Source organism: Mastigoproctus giganteus, chromosome 13 (assembly GCF_048544385.1).
Source record: "Mastigoproctus giganteus isolate SK-2022 chromosome 13, ASM4854438v1, whole genome shotgun sequence".
In the NCBI taxonomy this organism is placed as follows: Eukaryota; Metazoa; Arthropoda; class Arachnida; order Uropygi; family Thelyphonidae; genus Mastigoproctus; species Mastigoproctus giganteus.
Window position 1 is genome coordinate 92,658,426 of NC_143587.1, and position 21,257 is coordinate 92,679,682.

The 21,257-nt window shown below is 38.6% G+C and overlaps 1 protein-coding gene across 1 annotated transcript in view; it reads right to left on the bottom strand.

The window, feature by feature from the left end:
- Raf (serine/threonine kinase raf oncogene) overlaps window positions 1–21,257 on the bottom strand; it is a 439,038-nt gene that overhangs the window by 73,881 nt on the left and 343,900 nt on the right. The window contains exon 13 of the mRNA XM_090387771.1: window positions 20,081–20,257. Coding sequence (XP_090243897.1) covers window positions 20,081–20,257 — 177 coding nt within the window. The remainder of the gene's footprint in view (window positions 1–20,080; window positions 20,258–21,257) is intronic.

The following is a 21,257-nucleotide window of genomic DNA, read 5'->3' on the forward strand; positions in this document are numbered from 1 at the left end:
TAGACCTGTGAGCTTAACTTCTGTTCCAGGAAAATTAACGGAGGCACTGGTTAAAGAAGCACAGCAGGATCATTTAGACAATACTTCAGTTATATCTCGGACACAGCATGGTTTTGTTAAGGGGAAGTCTTGCCTGACCAATTTGATTGGATACCATGATGCAGTCACAAAAGAACTGGATGCAGGGAATAGCTTTGATATTATATACTTGGATCTTAGAAAGGCTTTTGATACTGTTGCACATGGAAGACTGCTACACAAATTGGAGCAGTGTGACATTGGAGGCAAATTGCTGCTATGGATAAAGGGGTGGTTGAGGGGGAGAAGACAGAGAGTGGTAATCAATGGACACTGCTCATCGTGGACTAATGTTATTAGTGGAGTCCCTCAGGGCTCAGTGTTGGGTCCATTACTGTTTTCTGTATTTATAAATGATATTGATGATGGTATATCAAGCTTAATGTCCAAGTTTGCAGACGATACAAAGGTTGGCAGGGTTGTCAAGGACACTACTGACACTATGCTACTGCAACAGGATTGGAAAGGTTGAGCAGATGGGCTGAGAGGTGGCAAATGAAGTTTAACATTGACAAATGTAAAGTGCTACACATGGGAAACAGCAACCCCAGAGCAACGTATCAACTCTGTGGTACTACACTGACAGTGGTAGAGAATGAAAGGGACTTGGGGGTGGTTGTGCAGGCAGATATGAAGTTCTCTGAGCAGTGCAGACAGGCTGCAAGAGTAGCTCATGGAGTATTGTCAATGATATACAGGAATTTTTCCAGCAGGGATAAGGAAGTGATTATTCCCTTGTATAAGGCAATGGTCAGGCCTAGAGTACTGTATACAGGTCTGGAGGCCTCATTTCAAGAAGGATGTAGAACTGCTGGAACGAGTACAGAGAAGGGCAACAAGATTAGTGAATGGAACAAAGGGGTGCTCTTACGAAGAAAGGTTTAAGTTTTGCAAATTACAGTGTCTGGAGACTAGGCACCAGCGAGGTGATCTGATAGAGGTGTATAAAGCCTTGAATGGTTTGAGCATGCTCAATGCTGATGGGATTCTTCCTCTAGCTCAGAAAAATCACCTGAGAGGGCATAAATTCAAATTGAGGAAAGACAGATGTAGGATAGACGTGCGGAAATTTGCCTTTAGACAGCGGGTGGTTGGTTGGTGGAACAGACTTCCATCCCTTGTAGTGGAGGTTGATAGCCTAAATAAGTTTAAGGCTCAGCTGGACAGGTATTTTGAACTAACAGAGGGGTGAAGTGGAAGTGGGGTTTTTTTTTTGGCTGATGCTGCATAAGCTTGCTTTCTTGCATCAAATGCCTCTACTAATGCTAATGCTAAAGTTTGGAACCACAGACATTAAATCCGCTCTAGGTTGAGAGTACAATGGACAGTTCAGAAGTACACGAATCCACGTTTCATATTTCCCACATGTACAGTATGGATTGGCGCATCCATAGCCAGGTGGGCAGGAGCAGCAGCGCGTAGCACACGCTTCTTGATTAGACTGGAGTTTGAGCCCGTGACCACCAAATACGGAGGATGCAGAAAGGTCAGGGAATGACCACCGCATATCCCCGGAGCAATATGGCCTTAGTTGCTAATGCTCCTAAAAACCAAATAACAAACAAACAAACAAACAGTATGGATCAGGCTCCAGGCCACGCTCAAATAACTTAGCCTGGAGGGACCCATGCCCTGTTAGCAGATAAGAAGTTGTCGTAGAAGGTCTAAACCATGAAATAACTCCAGGGGTTGTTGAGAATTCCACTTGCATAATATACTTTCTTGTTACAAGCCCAAATTTGCTCTCATCCCATCTTTTTTAGACAACAGTAAATTCCTTCCAAAGCCTTTTCTTCTCCCTTTTAAAGTCACTGGCTCGGTCAGTCATAATTCCAAGCAATGTCTTAGACTGTCCTTTTTTTAGATAGTAAATCAAACCCTAGAAAGCAATATATAAATCTACAGGAATCATACTGCCAAGGATTTGGAGTGTGTTATTTGAAACAGTCCTTGAAATATTACTGATCATCAGAAGAACTGATCTTTGTGCAGAAATAAGTTTCTGTTTTACTTTTACCTTTGATACTTTCTGGTAACAAACACTTGCTGCATATGATATAATAGACAAAAAATATGGATTTATAATAAAGGTTCAAAGTTTTCTTTGATAATACCAACTTTGATAACCGAGGCTGTGAAAAAACGGATTTTGTCCCCGAGTTTTGACACAAGGCAGAAAGCTGGGTTTATCACCTAAGGTAATACCCAACTACTTAGTTTGGGATACATAGGGAATTTGGGTATTATTTAGTTGGATTCTGGGTGGTCTATTGTGGCTAAAATGGTTCTTAAAAGTCATAAAACTGGTTTTACCAGAGGATATTTTCAGTTTATTGACTGTAGCCCATGCCATCAAATCATCCCAGATACGCTGTATTTTCTCTTCAGTTATTCTCCTTGTGCTTCCATCAGCAATGATCACCAAGTCATCCGCATAGGTTATCTTACTGATACCATTGTGTTCCCCCATTAACCAAAATGATCCAACACAGCATTCCAGAGGAGAGGTCCCAACATTGATCCTTGGGGGCATCCTCTTGAAACCCGAGCCCAGTACGTAAGATGTTTTGCCACCACCTTAATACGTCTGTTGCTAAAGTACGATCGCATAACACTATAGATGTACGCATCCACTCTGCGGATCTCAAGCTCCTGAGGGCACTTTCCCACCACAAAGTGTCAAACGCACCCTGAAATTCCACAAACACAGCAAATATGTATTTAGCAGGTGAGTTGGACATACAGTTGGTCAGAAGATTTTTAGCTTCTTCAGTTGACCATCCTTTCTTGAAGCCGTATTGTGTTTCTGAACATAACTGATGACCTTCTAGCATTTTTTGGATTCTTGGGGCTGACATTCGCTCAAACAATTTCCCCAGGTTGGCTAAAAGCGAAATAGGTCTGTAGGCCCATGGATCTGATATTAATTTCTCAGGCTTGTGCAGTATCTTTAGTAGAGCTATTTTCCATTGACGAGGAAATATTCCTTCTTATTCATCAAATTTAAAAGAATGTGTGGAAAAATTTCAAAAAATTTAACTATGATTGTATTCTCAATCAGGGCAATACCTGGACATTTCTTACACATTGAGCTTTGCCACGGCAGAGCCCAAATCCAGGAGTGTAAAGGGTTCAATGTCTGATGGTCCTCATACTTTTCATTATCATGACGTATTTGCATTTGTTCAGGTGAATCTAGATCTAGATCTTTGGGGAAAAGGTTGTTAATTATGGAATCCAGTCTTGAGTCTCTTGACCATCTACTTTAACTGTGCTATAAACATCTTCGCAAGCCATTTTGTTCCTTGATATCCGGTAAACCAAGCCCCACAGTTCTTTATTTCAGATATCCATTACGAAAATTTCCCAACAGCCTTCTTTTGAGTTGGCAATTGCCTTTTGATAGTTTTTCATTAGGGTACCATAAGCTTCGCTGTAGGTCCAAACATCCTCGGCAGAAAGGTGCCTATGTTGCTGGAATTCTTTTCTAGCCTGTTGAACTTGCTTAAGTCTGAAGACCACCAAGGAACAGAAGTTCTTCGGGTCCACTTTCTTTTGGCCGAGTACTTCATTGCCAAATACAGGTGGGTCTGGACGAAATTTGTGAATTCCATTGCCGTCATAATGTTTAAACTGTCTACAACATCTGCAGAGAAAATGGTGAGCAGGTAATCTTTGATGTTCCATTTAATGGTATTCATTGAGAAACAGCCAAGGTCCTGTGGCTGTGAATCATTATATTGCTGTTAAGGCTTCAAACCAAATACAATAGCAGGGTGGTCGCTATTCACAAGGCTTGGAATAACATCCAAGTCAATTAGAATTTCATCTATTTTAACCGTGGTAAGAGTGACATCTATGTTTGATTTGCCATTCACAGTAGAGAATGTGAACAGCTTGTCAGACAAGTTTTGCACACTTAAGTTGTAGGATAAAAATTAAATCCTTGAGAGCTAATCCTCTATGGTTGGTAAAACCGCTCTGCCAGAAGTTGGATTTGGCATTTAGATCCGCTGTTATTTTAAGATTTTTAGAAGCAAAATTAGTACATATATTGTCCAAACAATGGAGGGGTCAATTGTATGTCTTCAGTTGGCGGACAGTCATCATCATCATCAGCCAATTTCAATCCACTGCAGGATGAAGGCCTCTCCAGCAACTTTCCAGTTCCTTCTGTTTTGCGCAATGGCCATCCATTTACTACCCACAAACTCACAAATTTCATCTATCCATCTCCACCGATGTCTTTCAGGTTTTCTTCTAGCTTCTCTTGGATACCATTCTGTTATTTTCTTAGTCCATCTGTCACCATGTCTTCGAGCTATGTGTCGTGCCCAAGACCATTTTAGTTCTTTACTTTTGATAAGAATGTCCTTTACTTGAATTTGCTGCCTAATCCATGTGTTTCTCTTCTTATCTAACAGTCTGATTCCCAAATATAATTCGTTCCATTCTTCACTGTGTAGTGCTCAGCTTCTCTTCCATTCTTTTGGTGAGTGCCCAAGTTTCACTTCCATAAGTCATGGTGGGGAGTATACATTGGTTCATTATTTTACGTTTCAGACAAATTGGGATATTGCTCTTCAGTATGTGACTATATTTCCTGAATGCTATCGATCCAAAATTTATTCTTCTCTTGACTTCCAGCCATTTATCATTATTACAGCTAATAACTTGTTCCAGATAAGTATATGACCACATCTTTTCAATTACTGCTCCTTCAATCATTATGTCCCTTTCTGTGGCATACTTGTTCATCATTACTTTTGTTTTAGCCATATTCATCTTTAGTCCAAAATCCTTACTAACTGTGCATAACTGATTAAGATTTTCCTCTAATTCGGGGATCATGGCTTATGACCACAATGTCATCTGAAAACCGTAAATATTTTAGGTATTCTCCATTCACATTGACTCCTTTCTGCGACCAGTCTAATCTTCTGAAAACTTCCTCAAGGGCAGCATTAAACAGCTTCGGAGATATTGTGTCTCCTTGTTGAACTCCTTTCTTGATTTTAAATTTCCTACTGTCTTTGTCTAGTCTAATAAAGGAGGTAGCGTTCTCATATATTTTCTTCAAAATCATAATATATGAGGTATCTATGCCTTTTCATAATCCACAAATGCCAGGCATAATGGTGTTTTATATTCATTTGCTTTCTCCATTAGCTGTGATATTACGTGAAGGTGATCCATAGTTGAGAATCCTGTTTTAAAGCCAGCTTGCTCTTTCAGTTGATTCTCATCAAGTATTCTTTCTAATCTGTTAGTAATGACCCTTGTGAGCAACTTGTAGATGTGGGATAACAAGCTAATTGGTCTATAATTTCCAATTTCTGATTTATCTCTTTTCTTATGCAAAACTATGATTGCATTATTCCACTGCTTAGGCATCACATCTTTTCTAATGCACTTTGTGAAGAGCCTTGCCAGTTTTTGTGTTATGTCTCTTCTTCCCAATTTTAACAACTCTACAGTAACTTCATCTTCCCCTGGGGCTTTCTGATTCATCATTTTCTTCAATGCATGTTCTACCTCATCAGGAAGAATATCGGGTATGTCGTATGTGTTGCTAATTTGCAATCCATCTTCCCCACTGCTGGCATCATTCCCTCGCTTCTTGTATAATTCTCTATAGTAGTAGCAGTAGTCTTCTGCTATTTGAATTATGCCTTCTCTGCTATTTATAGGTACATCATTGCTATTCTTCAGTTTCAGTATCATTTGTCTTTCTGTATTACTGCTCATGGCTGCTGATTTAAGTCCTTTGTTTTCCCTTAATGCTTGTTCTACTTTTCTTGTGTTAAATCTTATGTCCTCTCTGAGTCTCTTTCTAATGGCTTTGCATAACTCAATATACTCAATTTTCTCGTTGTGAGTGTTTATCTTGCTCTTCATTTGTCGCCTTCGGTTCATCATAACAAGTGTTTTTTGACTGATTTTTTCTTCTTTGGATTTTCTTTTCCCTATAGGTTTCTTGGGCTTTATCACTTTAGAAAGTTGTAATATTCCTCATCGACATCTTGGTTCTGATCAGTCTGCAGAAGCTCAAACTTGTTCTTAAGTTCCAGTACATACTGCTTTTTCTCCTCTTCTGTTATCTCAAAGACCTTTGTATTATTTACTCGAGTCAGTTTTTTCCTTTCCTTTCCTACATCTATATCAAGTGTACAGCTTACCATTCTGTGATCACTTCCAACATTTACCTTATTCAGGACGGTAACATCATTCAGTGAGGTTGAAGTCGATTTCATTAGTTGTTAATCCATTTGGACTCTTCCATGTCCACTTTCTGTTCACCCTTTTCTTGAAAAAGTGTTCATTACTGACAATCCTTGAGATTCTGCAAATTCCACAAGTCTTTCGCCTCTTTCATTTCTTTCACCAATTCCAAAATTTCCTATAGTTCCCCTTTCTGCACTGTTTTGTCTTTTTCCAATCATAGCATTGAGTCCCCCATAATAATAGTGTAGTGGGTTTCTGCTCATCTAGAAGGCTCTCAATTTCGGTGTACATTTCTTCAACCTCTTCATCATTATGGCTCGGTGTTGGTCATTAATCATTATAATCTTTAGCTTGTACCTCTTAGAAATCTTGAGTATTATTCTTGACACCCTTGGTGATGTATTTTTGGATTTCAAAATGTTTTTTAAATCTTTACGGACCAGAAACCCAACTCCACCTTCACTGCTTTCACTGTTTCCATTTTTGTACAGCAGATTTCCTCTTGAAAGATTGTCCCCATAAAAACTTATGAAAGGTGTAGAAATCATTAAACAGGTCACAGTGTCCGTGCACAGATCTGTAATGTTGGTAACAACTAGATCATTATTTAAAACAACTATGGCACTTTTTGGAGGTTTGTCAAGTGAATGAATAATTTTTGCCGAGGTGTGGAAACCCATAACTTTGTGGGCCCCATCCCCTACCTGCAAAGAATGAAAGGGTTCCTGTATGCAAATAATATCAAAATTACTTTCAAATGCTGCTATTCTAATTTCATCCATTACCACTCTGCAGCGATGATCATTTATCTGAAGAAATTTTATCCCCTCGTATATAATATTACCTAAAATTGGATTTTATCAGCCAACTCAATTACTGAATTTGAACCATTATCACTAATGTTTAGTTCTGCTGTCCATAAGCTGTACCGCTTTTAAGTATTCTAGACCCTCGGCATCCCTTACAGAATGATTGTAATCTCTTGCAGTTGTTACATTTTGGAAAGTCTTTATGGGGACAATCTCCGTAGACATGACCACCCTCTGCACAGCGTCCACAAGAAACTGCCTTATGCGAACAAAATTGTGCCGAGTGAGCATACCACACACAACGGAAACACTTGCTTACAATCATAAACCCACGGAACCTGTGTGATGTAAATCCTAGATAGATTCTGTTGCTATCGAAAATATACCTCATCATACAAGTTCTAAATCCAACCACCTTTGCACCTGATCCAGAACTAAATCTGAAAGTCACCTCATCTTTAACTTCATCCCGCAAGAACCCATAGTCTTTTAAGTTTTTAATGAAGAGATCATCAAGTATTTCCTCCTTAGCATATTCACGAGGGACACTATATATTAACACTGTTGGATCAGATAACCGAGGTTTCTCCATTGTTAGACCTATCTCTTTCAAAGAAGAAGCAGAATAGATCCAACTAACATCTGTCAAATTTGTGGTCTCCACAAAGATCCCCCTATTCCTAAGGAGACGAATACCTTTTACTTTCATCTCCTTGTGGTCACGCTTAATGACTTGAGTCACCTTCTGCTTTATATCCTGACTTGCACTGTTAGTCCTTTGTTTGGATTTTGGTTTATTCTGGATGACAACGGGATCAACCAACTTGTGATCCTGCCGCACTACCTCTGCATAAGACTTCTTATGAAGTTCAATCTGGCAACCTAACATTTGTTTTATCTGAGAAGCACTCTCCTCCAGATCCCTGGCTCGTACCTTGAGGCACTCATTGTCCACAACCAAATCTGTGGTCACTGCTTCCACGTCAGCCCAGAGACCATAAATTCTATTAGACACTGGTTTTGTTATTTTAACAAGGGAAATGTGAAAATATCAAAGAAGGTGATGACATTAGCGAATAAAATTGAGTTATTAGATAAAATTTCTAATGGTGAAAGTGTCTTCTCAGTAGCAAAACATTATAAAATCAATAAGTCAACGGTACGATCAATCAAGAAATCGGAAGAAAAATATCCGCCATAGTGTCCGTGAAAACGCGCTAATTGCTTTAAAAATTTGCTCTGTAACTCGTGATGTTAAATTAGAAAAAATGGAAAAGCTTTAAATCTGTGGATAGAAGACCGAACTCAAAATAAAATTCCGTTAAGTTCACTCATAATTCGTGAAAAGACAAAACTTTATCAACACTAGCGAAACTGTTGATAGCACTGGCGGGATAAGTTTTTTAGCTAGCAAAGGCGCTAGTTTGAAATTTCTAATAAATATTACATTTAATATTAAACTGTTTCTTATTTTCATTTCGATGCCATATGCTTGCATTTCACTATGTACTGCATATGTACATAGTCATATTATGAAGGTACATATAATACATACATAGACAAAATTTTAGACTAGATTTTCTTATATATTTCATACTTTGGAACGGAACCCCTTTATTACTATGAGAGCCATAACTCAGTATTCGCGTTTTCGGTATTCGCGGCATTTCTCAGGAACGTAATCCCCGCGAATAGCGGGGGTTTACTGTATTTGGATTTCAGGAAAGCTTTTGACACTGTTGCGCATGAAAAACTATTGTCCAAATTGGAGCAGAATGGTATTAAGGGTAAGTTGCTACAATGGATAAAAGGATGGTTAAGTGGGAGAAGACAGAGGGTGGTAATCAATGGGTGCTGCTCTTCGTGGAATAATGTTATTAGTGGAGTCCCACGGGGTTCGGCATTGGGTCCACTGTTGTTTTGTATATTTATCAATAATATTGATGAAGGTATATCAGGCTTAATGTCGAAGTTTGCAGATGATACAAAGGTTGGCAGGGTTGTTAATGACAGTAATGGCAGTGTGCTACTGCAACAGGATCTAGATAATTTGGGCAGATGAGCTAAGAAGTGGCAACTGAAGTTTAACCTTGACAAATGCAAAGTACTGCATATGGGTAGAAATAACCCCAGAGGAACGTACCAACTGCGTGGTACTACACTTAAGGTGGAAGAAAATGAAAAAGACTTGGGAGTAATTGTGCAGGCAGATATGAAGTTTTCTGAGCAATGCAGACAGGCTGCCAGGGCAGGTCATGGGGTTTTGTCAATGATATATAGGAATTTTGCTAGCAGGAAAAGGAGGTGATTATCCCTCTGTATAAGGCGATGGTCAGACCAAGCCTTGAGTACTGCGTACAGATCTGGAGGCCTCATTTTAGGAAGGATGTAGATTTACTTGAGCGTGTACAGAAAAGGGTAACAAGATTGGTGAGGGGAATGAAGGGATCCTCTTACCAAGAGAGGCTTAAGTTCTGCAAATTGCAGTGGCTGGAGACTAGGCACCTGCGCGGTGATCTGATTGAGGTGTATAAGGCCTTGAATGGTTTGAGCACGCTGAATTCTGATGGGATCCTTCCACTTATTCAGATTACAAACCTAAGGGGGCATAAATTCAAATTAAGAAATGACAGATGTAGAATAGATGTGCAGAAATTTGCCTTTAGCCAGCGGGTGGTTAATTGCTGGAACAAACTTCCATCTGTCATTGTGGAAGTTGATAGATTGAATAAATTTAAGGAGGAACTGGACAGGCATTTGGAGGGAATGGTGCCACTACTACTACTCTTATACTATGTCTCCATCTTGCATAATGTTATCTCAATGGGACAATGTAAAGTCTATAGGAATTTTCACAAGAGAAAATCCTCTATGTTAAGCCTATGAGGCTATGGTCTATATGTGTCGCTATTAGAGTTCGAAGACAAAATTTCCAAACACCGATAGTTTGTGAGTGTTTTCAACACCACCTGCAATAAAATGTTATCCTATGACTCACCGAAGTTATCTCTATCCATGTCATATATTTTATAAACATATAACTATTCTTTAAACCATGCTTACACATCAAAAAAAAAAAAAAAAAAAAAAAAAAGAGAGCAAAATTCCATAGGCACTTAACAGAACCATCACAATGCCACCTCCACAGACACGACCAGATGGCCAGGATAATACATCGGAAGCTAGTGCCAAAATACCAGCTAATCAAAGAAAGTTTACCATATTACAAGTGTGAGCCTCAGGCCATACTAGAGACCTCTACTCACACTATGCTGGGACCGTGACATCATAATGGACAAGACGATCCAACGCAACAGACCAGACATAACCATCACTGGCAAGAAGGAAATGGCTACCTACCTGTTTGGAGGTTGCTGGTGTTGGGTACTGCCTAACACCAGCAACCTCCAGAAAACATACAAGGAAAAGATCAGGAAGCACTCAGGCTTAAGACAGGAAGTCAAAGATATGTGGCATATGGAACAAGTAATGACCATCCTGACCACTGTGCCAACCACCAGCATAGTGCCAAATAGCCAGCACAAGAACCTAACAAAAATAGGCCTCCCATAAACAGAGAAAAAGTTTTTTTTTTAAATAATAATGATGATAAGGGCTGAGAGAGAGAGAAAGAGTGGACCCCACACAAACTTGGAATGATTGGTTTCATTTGAAGTTCGACCATCCTTTCCAGGATCATGCACGAGACGCTGGTCAAAGCTATAGTGCAATAGCTGTTTGGGGTTTATGGATCCTTTCCTGGTTTGCAAAAGGCCAGCATGGTTGCCTAATGTCAGGAGAAATTGTTCTTCAAGATCACTTGCCCTGTTGTAGAGATAGGGCAAGTTTTCCAAAGTTGTTTAATCATGTTTAACGATGTTCAATCATCTTATAATTGATGTCATCTGGCCCACCAGTAATTGCATGGAAAAGCAAGAGTACTGTTTTAAATTCTTCCTTGATAAATGGCCAATTGTAAGTCTCAGAGCTGTCTTCTGATAGCTCCAACAGGTATTTTTCAAGTTTTTTTTTCTGAGCCAGAAACGCTGAGGGAGGGGGAATATGATATTTTTGCAGACACTTTAGTGAATATTTCACTTAGAATGTTGACAAATGCAGTGAGGTCTGCAACTGAATATCCATTATGTTCTAGGAATGATGAAGGATGCAATTATATTCTTCAGCTCAGGCAGGCTGCCAGGACAGCTCATGGGATTTTGTCAATAATACAGGAATTTTGCTATAAGGGATAAGGTGATTATCCCATTGTATAAGGCAATGGTGCAAAAATGGGGGAAACTCCCAGTGCCATCAGACAACTAACACACTGTATAAGGCAATGGACATTCCACATCTTGAGTACTGCATACAGGTCTGGAGCTGCTGGAACAAGTATAGAGAATGGGAAAGAGGTCGGTGAGGTCAACAAAGAGGTGCACTTTTCAAGAAAGGCTTCACTTCTGCAAATTGCAGTGTCTGGAGATTAGGCACCTGCAAGGTGATCTGATTGAGGTGTTTAAGGCTTTGAATGGTTTGAGCAAGCTCAATGCTAATGGAATTCTTCCTCTTGCTCAGACTATATACGAGTAGGGCACATGTTTTTGTGCCTTTCTTGCTGTACATTCTTCATTCCACCAGTTTTGGAAACTGTGTAATTTTTTGTAATTGTTGCTACTTGGACAATATTTTCTGCGATTACTGCATTACTGATGGCCTTCAGGCTGACTGTTGTGGTATTAAACTTTGCTATGCATTTCAACACACTTCATTCAGCCTGATAGATCTTCCACCATGGTATCCTTGATGGAATTGCACAGTCTCTCATTTCTTAAGGGATAAATGATCACTAGTGTGAAGTTTAACTTCACACTTCCATATATACACAGGTCAGGGAGAGGAGAGAGAGAGCATAGCATACAGAAAGATAAGTGGCAGTAAAGGTAAGGGTAGGCATGTGGAAAAATGTGTTAGAGGCTACATTGAGAAGGGTAAGGTCATTCTTCTAAGCGTACACTCTATCACCAGACTCTGCTCATTGGTATATGTGCTACTCCAGAGTGCTGCGCCCAATGAAACTCACTAGTAGTAGTAAAGGAGGGGGCAACTGCTTAACGAGATCAATCAAGATTGGTCTGGGTGATATCATTCCCAGCTGGCAAATAAACAGAGCAGATATTTAACAAGTATCCTATCATAATGCAAATTGCTACAGCCTCTGTGTTGGTGGTAAGTGGCACAGATGAAAAGAAGTATGGTTACCCAGAAGGATGGAGACTCCTCCATGGGCAAGTCCATCTCCAATTTTGTCCTTCAAAATTATTGTACAATTATGCAGAGAAACGATCCCAATTTGCCTTTAAATACATCTCCTGTAAGCAAAACTGGCTCAAGCTGACGCAGGAGTACCTTGATGTCATCACTATTTCAACAGAATCCATGGTAATTCTACTGTAAGAAGAATCTGAATGTGGCCATTATTTAAATTTGCTGGATCCATCTGTGAGCTTACAAAGTTTGTAGAGCTTGGTTAACTCAGACTTGCATTTATTCTTTTTTGGGTAAGTATGGACACTGTTCAGTATCCATTTCTTCCTTGGCAAAAAATTCCAAAACTCAGTTTTCCATCACCTTTATACCCGCTCCCTGAGATTCAGATGCGGATGGTTTTAATAGCTTTTCCCTACAATTCACTTTTGGTGGAGGTAGTTCAGCAAGAGGTATGATATAGGTACGGAAGTTGATTGATTTTTTGTTGGCCTCTTTATAGTCAAAAGTTCAGTTCCATTTTTTTTTGTCTCTGAATTTCTTTCTCTTCCTTCCAACTCTGGAATGTTTGAGAATATAGACGATGCTTTCTTAGCAGTTGGTACAGATTGATTTTGGAGCTGAACACGATTGGCTCATGTTTTCTGGCACCATAAAAAGCTGTCTGAGAATGACTGTACTTTTGGCACTAAAAATACTTCAGTGGACTTGGAGTATAGATCCATATTGGGCAGTTAAAGTAGCCTATCTTGATGGAACTTGGAGGCCACGAGGTGTTGAAGTTAAGAACAAGAGTAGGAATGAAGTTCCCACCCTTTCACAGAGATATTCACTGAACAGCTGTCACACCTAGTTCAGAGAGGAGCTCTTTCTCAGAAATATGAAGCAGATCCCACTCTGAAATTACACCATAATGACTTAGTCTTGTGGAGGTCACGATGATAAGCATTTCCTCTATCATTGTGGCTTTCGGCTTAATTTCAGCCTCAGCTGAAGCCTCGTTTTTATGTTTTGAAAATGAGACTTAACCAAGAGCTCTCACAAAACAGTTTTTTGACAGAATTTAGCGATCCTGCCAGCCCTTCTAATCTTTTCTGAATGAATGAAGGTCGCATATTCCCGATATGTCATTAGTCAAGTACACAGCAGCAAACTGGATTTGCTATGTGCAGCCATGTATAGGAGAAGAATAGAAACATAAAGTTCTCCTGCTCTCTGGTGGAATGGAGAATGAAGAAGCATGGTGTCACCTCTTTTGGCAGAGGTATTCTCACTGTCATTTGATTGGTTAGGTTGGTCCTTGCTAGAGCCTTCGGAAGAAGAAGAGCTTAAATTATTTGTGTGAGTGAAAAGAAGATTTTGTATGCTCTTAGTGCCTCACCAACCTCACCCACTGCAGAGCCTTACAAAGGCTCTGCAGTGGGTGAGATTACTTGCAAACACTGTATTCAGCATGTGCAGTTGTGCATGGGGGAAGAACAGAAACATAAAATTTAAAGGTGCACTAACAATTTTTCATCATAGCTCCATTCAATTTTGTTGTAATGATATTTGCCGGTAGTTGGTTTCATTAGTCTATTTGAATTACATAAGCTATTCGCAAGTCATGAGACCCACTTCAGATTTCAAATTCCATTGCAGATCTATTTCAAATAATCTATACCAAAATGCATACAAAATCCTATGGCGCCTCCGTAGCCACGTGGGAAGGAGCAGCAGTGCGTAGCACACGCTTCTTGATCAGACCGGGGTTCGAGCCCGTCACCACCAAATACGGAGGATGCGGAAAGGTCAGGGAATGACCACCGCATATCTCAGAGCAATATGGCCTTAGTTGCTAATGCTCCTAAAAACCAAATAACAAACAAACAAACAAAATCCTATATTGTTGGTTGGGGAATGGTAAATGTCGAAATAAATCACATTTCTAATAATTTGATATCAAATTAATGAGGATATACTGAAATTAGAGTCAGTTATATTTTATATTATAAATAAAAAATATTATAAGTAAAATTTTTCATAATTCACCTTATGGCTGACATACACGGTGCTGGTAGCACATGCGCTATAGTGTGCAAACCATAGATCACCCACAGCCCATATAAATAAGAATATTTTCATAATTCAATACCCATATTGGCTTCTTTTATCTTAATAAATCTATATTGCATCTTTTTTTAACAAAAAAAAAAAGAGATTAATGGCTTTTCTTTTATCATACATTTAAATTAGTTTAGATTTACATTATTAACGCACAAGTTAGTACATTTGCATCATTTCTGTACAAGTTAAGTACATTTGCATCATTTCTGTACATGGCCAACTACATAAGTAGTTATAAATTGGCATCATTAATGGCACAATATGAGATATACTTAATGATGCCAATTTATAACTACTTATGTAGTTGGCTATGTACAGAAATGATGCAAATGCACTAACTTGCACATTAATTATATAATGTACATTAGTACATATAACGACTTAGACTTTATGAACGTAACATAATTAATTAACACATAACTTGATGCGGAACTTATATAAAGAAACTTGAAGACAATACTTGATACTTAAAATATATATATATAGATATATAGTGTTACAACTGCATTGGGATACAAGTTTAGGGTTATAATTTTGTACTGAAATTGAAATTTTATTGAAATTGAATTGGAATCATGACTCAGACCAGAGAAGCAAAACAAAAGGCTCAAGCTATATGGAGTGCTGTGGCTCAGGGGAGAACTGAGAGGGGCAGTTGCCCTCTGAATCACAGTCTTTTAAAATGCACTGCTTGCTTGATGTTTGTGGAGCAATCAGGTACGGGACATGATATTGCCAAGGGGAATGTCTGTGTGCACACGATTAAGGAGTGTGAGGAAATGAGGCGACAACTCAGCGTTGTTATGGGCCTATATGAGAGCTTGAAGGACAGGGTGGATGCCCTCGAAGGATCTAAATTGAGGGGCCCATCAAGCTCTCAGCTGCCCACATCAACGCCAGAGCTTGCACTTGATCATAATGCAAGACAGCGGCAATCCCCAAGGCAGAATGCGCTGGTCCCACAGGAACTAGCAGTTGTTGTTGACTCTTGTCAGGGAAACGGGGAACATGCTATGTAAAAAGTATAGGTGGAAAAGGACCAGGGTATGTCTGCCGGGGGGGCAAAGGTTGACATTGTAGAGCAGATATTATCTTTCAAGGGCACAACGGGTGATATTGTTGTACATGTTGGCACTAATGATATTAAGAGTAGCAGACCGGCAGAATTACTTAACAAGTACAGGTCACTGTTGAAAAAAAGCCGTGAATTAGGGTTGAATTTGAAAGTGTCGGCAATTCTGCCCAGACACGATAGGAGGGAGTATATGAAGAGAGACTTGTCAATCAATTCGGCCCTGGAAAGATTGTGCAAAGCTCAAGTGATAGAATTTTTTTTCAGCCTGGTCTGTAATTGTTAACAGGAGAGAGTGGTGAAAGTGATTCCTGTACTACTTCTATTGTATTTCAGAGCCTGCTGGGAGTCATTGCAGTAAAAGTAAACACATGGGTTGTGTTGGGATAGCTAAGAATAGGAACAGATGCATGTATACTTGCATGTACATCAATGCTAGGAGTTTGGTAAATAAATTTGATACTGCTCAGAACATCAAAGGCAGATATTGAGGGGATATCAGAGACGTGGTGTCACACAGATATAAGGAATGCAGAACTGGAATTTGGGGAGTACAATGTGTACAGGCAGTATAGACAACATAGGAAGGGGGGAGGGGTTATACTATTAATTAAACACAAAATCGCTGGACAGTGCAGTGTTGAGTCAGTTTGGTGTGACATAAGCATTGGGAGATCAAAATTGAGAGTAGGAGTGTGTTATAGGCCTAATGACTCTGATGAGTATAATAAGGAACTGTACAGGGAAATAGAGTGGGCCAGTAAATAAGAGTCTTATAATGGGGGATTTTAATTTCCCAGATATTGACTAGAATTTGTGGGTTTGTCACTCACACACTAGCAAGGCTTTTGTGGATTTATTGGATGATTGTTTTCTATATCAGCATGATCGGGAGGCAACTACAGGGAGTAATACTCTTGATCTGATTATCAGTAGTGATTCTTCATGCATTAAGAATCTGCAGATAAAGGAACCACTAGGTGGCAGTGATCACAGTGTGCTGAAGTGGGATTTACTCAAAGAGGTAACTTCCATCAGGGGTAAAGGGAAGAGTTTTTGCTTTCGTGAAGGTGACTATGGCAGTCTGAGACAGTATTTAAATTCTATACGGTGGGACCAACTGATGATGTTACCAACAGCAAATTCAAAATGGGAAGCATTCAAAGAATTTATCGTGGAAACTACTAAGCTTTACATACCAAATAAGAAATATTGTTCAAGGTTTAGGCTCAACGGATGTCATATGAACTAATGAGACGTGGCAGAGAAGAAAAATGCATGGGATACATATAAATTAATGGGTGACATGGAAGCTTATAATAGATATAAGCTGGTCTGTAACCAAGTCACAAAGGAGATTAGACAGGCAAAGGCAGATTATGAGAAATCCTTGACAAGGGATGCAAAGAAAAACAACAAAGAGTTCTTTACCTATGTAAACTCTAGAAGGAAAGGGATGAATCAGATTGGCCCACTGGATATTAATGTTTCAACTGTTGATAATCCTGGGCTTACAAACTAAATGAGTGTTTTGCATCTACATTCACCCATGAGGAGTTATTCAGGGAGGGGAATGCCAGAGGTGAGTTAAACTCTGGAATGGAATGGATGATTTTGTAATAACTGAGAGGAAAGTGGAGGAGAAATTGTTGAAGATAAACATAAAAAAGGCGCCCGGGGTGGACAGGATCTATCCAGTTATATTAAAAGAGGCAGCAAAGGAAGTAAGCAAACCCTTAGCCATAATTATGAGAGCTTCTTTGGACTCAAGGGAGGTACCCATGGACCGGAGATGTGCAAATGTGACGCCAATTTACAAAGGAGGATCAAAGGGCAACACAAGTAATTACAGACCTGTTAGTTTAACTTCTGTTCCAGGAAAATTAATTGAGGCACTGGTAAGAGAAACACTGCAGGATCATCTAGTCAAGACTTCAGTTATAGCTCGGATACAACATGGTTTTGTTAAGGGAAAGTCTTGCCTGACCAATTTGATTGGATACTATGATGTGGTCACAAAGGAACTGGATGCAGGGAATAAATTTGATATCACATATTTGGATCTTAGAAAGGCTTTTGATACTGTTGCACATGGAAGACTGCTGCAAAAATTGGAGCAATGTGGCTTTGGAGGCAAATTGCTGCTATGGATAAAGGAATGGTTGAGTGGGAGACCAGAGAATGGTAATCAATGGACACTGCTCATCGTGGACAAATGTTATTAGTGGTGTCCCTCAGGGTTCAGTATTGGGTCCATTGTTGTTTTCTGTATTTATAAATGATATTGATGATGGTATATCAAGCTTAATGTCCAAGTTTGCAGACGATACGAAGGTTGGCAGGGAAATTAAGGACACTAATGACAGTACGCTGCTGCAACAGGATCTAGAAAAGTTGAACTGATGGGCTGAGAGGTGGCAAATGAAGTTTAACATTGACAAATGTAAAGTACTACATATGGGAAGCAGCAACTCCAGAGTGACGTATCAACTCTGTGGTACTACACTGACAGTGGTAGAGAACGAAAAGGACCTGGGGGTAATTGTTCAGGTAGATATGAAGTTTTCTGAGCAGTGTAGATTGCCTGTAAGAGTAGCTCATAGTGTCTTGTCAATGTTATACAAGAATTTTTCTAGCAGAGATAAGGAGGTGATTATCCCATAAGGCAATGGTCAGGCCACACCTTGAGTACTGTGTACATGTCTGGAGGCCTCATTTTAAGAAGGATGTAGAGCTGTTGGAACAAGTACAGAGAAGGGCAACAAGACTAGTGAATGGAACAAAGGGTTGCTCTTACGAAGAAAGGCTTAAATTTTGTAAATTACAGTGTCTGGAGACTAGGTACCAGGTGATCTGATTCAGGTGCATAAAGCCTTGAATGGTTTGAGCATGCTCAATGCTGATGTAATTCTTTCTCTTGTTCAGAATAATCATTTGAGAGGGCAAAATTCAAATTGAGAAAAGACAGATGTAGGATAGATGTGCGGAAGTTTGCTTTTAGCCAGCGGGTGGTTGGTTGGTTGGTTGGTGGAACAGACTTCCATCCTTTGTTGTAGAAGCTGATAGCCTAAATAAATTTAAGGCTGAGCTGGACAGGTACTTATAACGAATGGAGGGGTGAAATGGGAGAGTGTTTTTATTTTTGACTGATGCTGCAGAAGCTTGCTTTCTTGCATCATATGCTTCTACTAATGCTATTTACGTAGCCAGAGGCTTTAGACCTAAACTATACCGTAATCTAAATTACTCCACACCATCAGGCATCTCTCATATTGCGGATTTATACTTCGCAACTGGGTTGTCATCATTGCAACACCAGGGTACCTGCCACATCCACTGATGAGGAGTCAATAAGCTCCGAAACGGTGCTGTATGGCTGATGGTATCCGCTCAGAATTAGTAACAATAGTCTTCTCCTATGGTGAAGCATTACTTATTCGAGGTAGTGCAATATCATGGCAACTCGTTGTGAATACTTTCACAACGAGTTGCCACGATATTGCACTACTTTGAGATATACTTAACGATGCCAATTTATAACTACTTATGTAACTGGCTATGTACAGAAATGATGCAAATGCACTAACTTGTACATTAGTTAAACTTTATGTAGCCTGAGGCTTTAGCCCTAAACTATACCGTAATTTTCATTATTATAACACATACACAAGGGTTGATTATCCCATAAAATAGTTAACACTGATAATTTGATTTTATGCAACTGATCCCTGTGTATGTGTACCATTAATAAATTAAAGATAATACGTAAAAAGGCATCTTTTCATTCAACCGGGTAATTTTGGAAAGTTCCATTACTCTGCTTCAAAAATTATTTGTGATAAAATATAGATGTTATTTATATGTTTATTCTAAATGTGTTATTCACATAACTTCTTAATGGCAGTTGTCTGTCCTAAGTATAACAGTCGTGTTAACAACAGCACTGTAGGAAAGGATAGTGATAAGCACCTGATCTCATAAAAGACCACATACCAGTAGACAATGAAAGATTTTTTTCCAAAATAATTTCAACTCAACATTCAATAAGATGTCATCAAATTCTGGGAAGATCTTCCTCATAGAATTCCTTTGCTGGTGATTCAACCATTCCCAGCTTGCTTGTTGATCTTCAGTACCCAACACAAATTTGCATCCTTTTGCTAGGCATTCAAACTGCGAGGGACTGCACTTGGTTTATATACTAACACCCCCCTCCACCACTGCATTCCACATAAATTCTTGACTGAGTTAACGGTCCTAGATACCAAATGTGTATGTCCAGAGGGTAATCTATAATTCATGGCTTTCCTCAGACCATTAGGTAGTCTAATAATCCTTAACTTTAAATTATAATCATTTACTCACAAACATCACACAGCAAAATGAAACTAGCCTACTAATGGATATATAGCACGAAATGATGTGACAATCTTGAATGCTATGCTCTGAATAAGTTTTTATTTAACTTAGCTTATATAATATTTTTTTTTTTTTTTTTAAATTTAAAATATAAAAATTCACTTACTCCATGCCTTGTGCTGTCTGTCTGGCAATATCAATTAATTCAAGCATTTCAAATTTGTGTTCTAAAACATGAAGATGTTTATACAATGTAGATCCTTCACACCACTGAGTTACTATAGTTAGTTGAGGCTTGGAAACATAGCCCATAAAGAGTAAGATGTTTACGTGACGAGTTTTCCTAAGTATTAAAAAAAAAATAATAAAATAAACGTTTCACAGTGCAGTATTAATTTTTAATTCATCCAATTCTAATTAGTAAATACACTGTTTAGTTTATGGCAAAATCTCTTTAAAATTAATTTTATCAAAATATTTCATTATTTGCATTGCAATTCAGTTCCATTAAAACAGATTTATTTTTTTTTAAATTTGAACACATCACAATTTCAAAGTTTGGATAAACTGTGATTTTTTACAAAGTAAGTTTCTAGATTAGTTTATGAAAAATTTACATGATAAAATTTTGCACTCTAAATTTATTTTGAAGTATAGTAGTTACCACAACCTGCTTACTTTAAAGTCATTGGAAAGTGATGGAATAGTTAAATAGTTCTCACCACTTTCCAGTTATCTGTGGCAAGACAGTAAAAACATGTTTACTTAAAAACAGCTACAACCATTATTTTTGCTTATAAATGGCTATGCAATGTTAACCCAACAGTGATGGCACCCCAAAGTGTAGCAAAAACAATGGTAGGTCACCTGATAGGTGCCCAACTTTCTTTTTAATTCCTTGAGAATGGTTTGGGTTTTTTTAAATTCTACTCAAACAATGATTCAACCTTTCTTAATGGATTGCAATTCTTACTGTATGTACTTTAAGTTTTAATGAAAAATTAAATAAATAATAATAAAAAAATTAAATTAAAACATTATAGAAGTCCTTTTTGTTCATTGTGGTTATGTTCCTAGAACAGTGACCTACAATGGGGACTACCAACCTCCATATACATTGACTTACATATGACATGCATTGCACAAAAGATATATTCCACATGCAAAAAAACATAAAATAAAATAAATAAAAAAATGTGTGAAAAAGCACAGATGTTTAAGATCACATTTATCACTTTTAATAAAGTATAAAAATATTATTAATAGAAAAAGAACTGGTGTTTCAACCACCTCCTCTTCACTATTTCTTTTTCTCTCTGCCATAATTCATGTTCAAGTCCCCA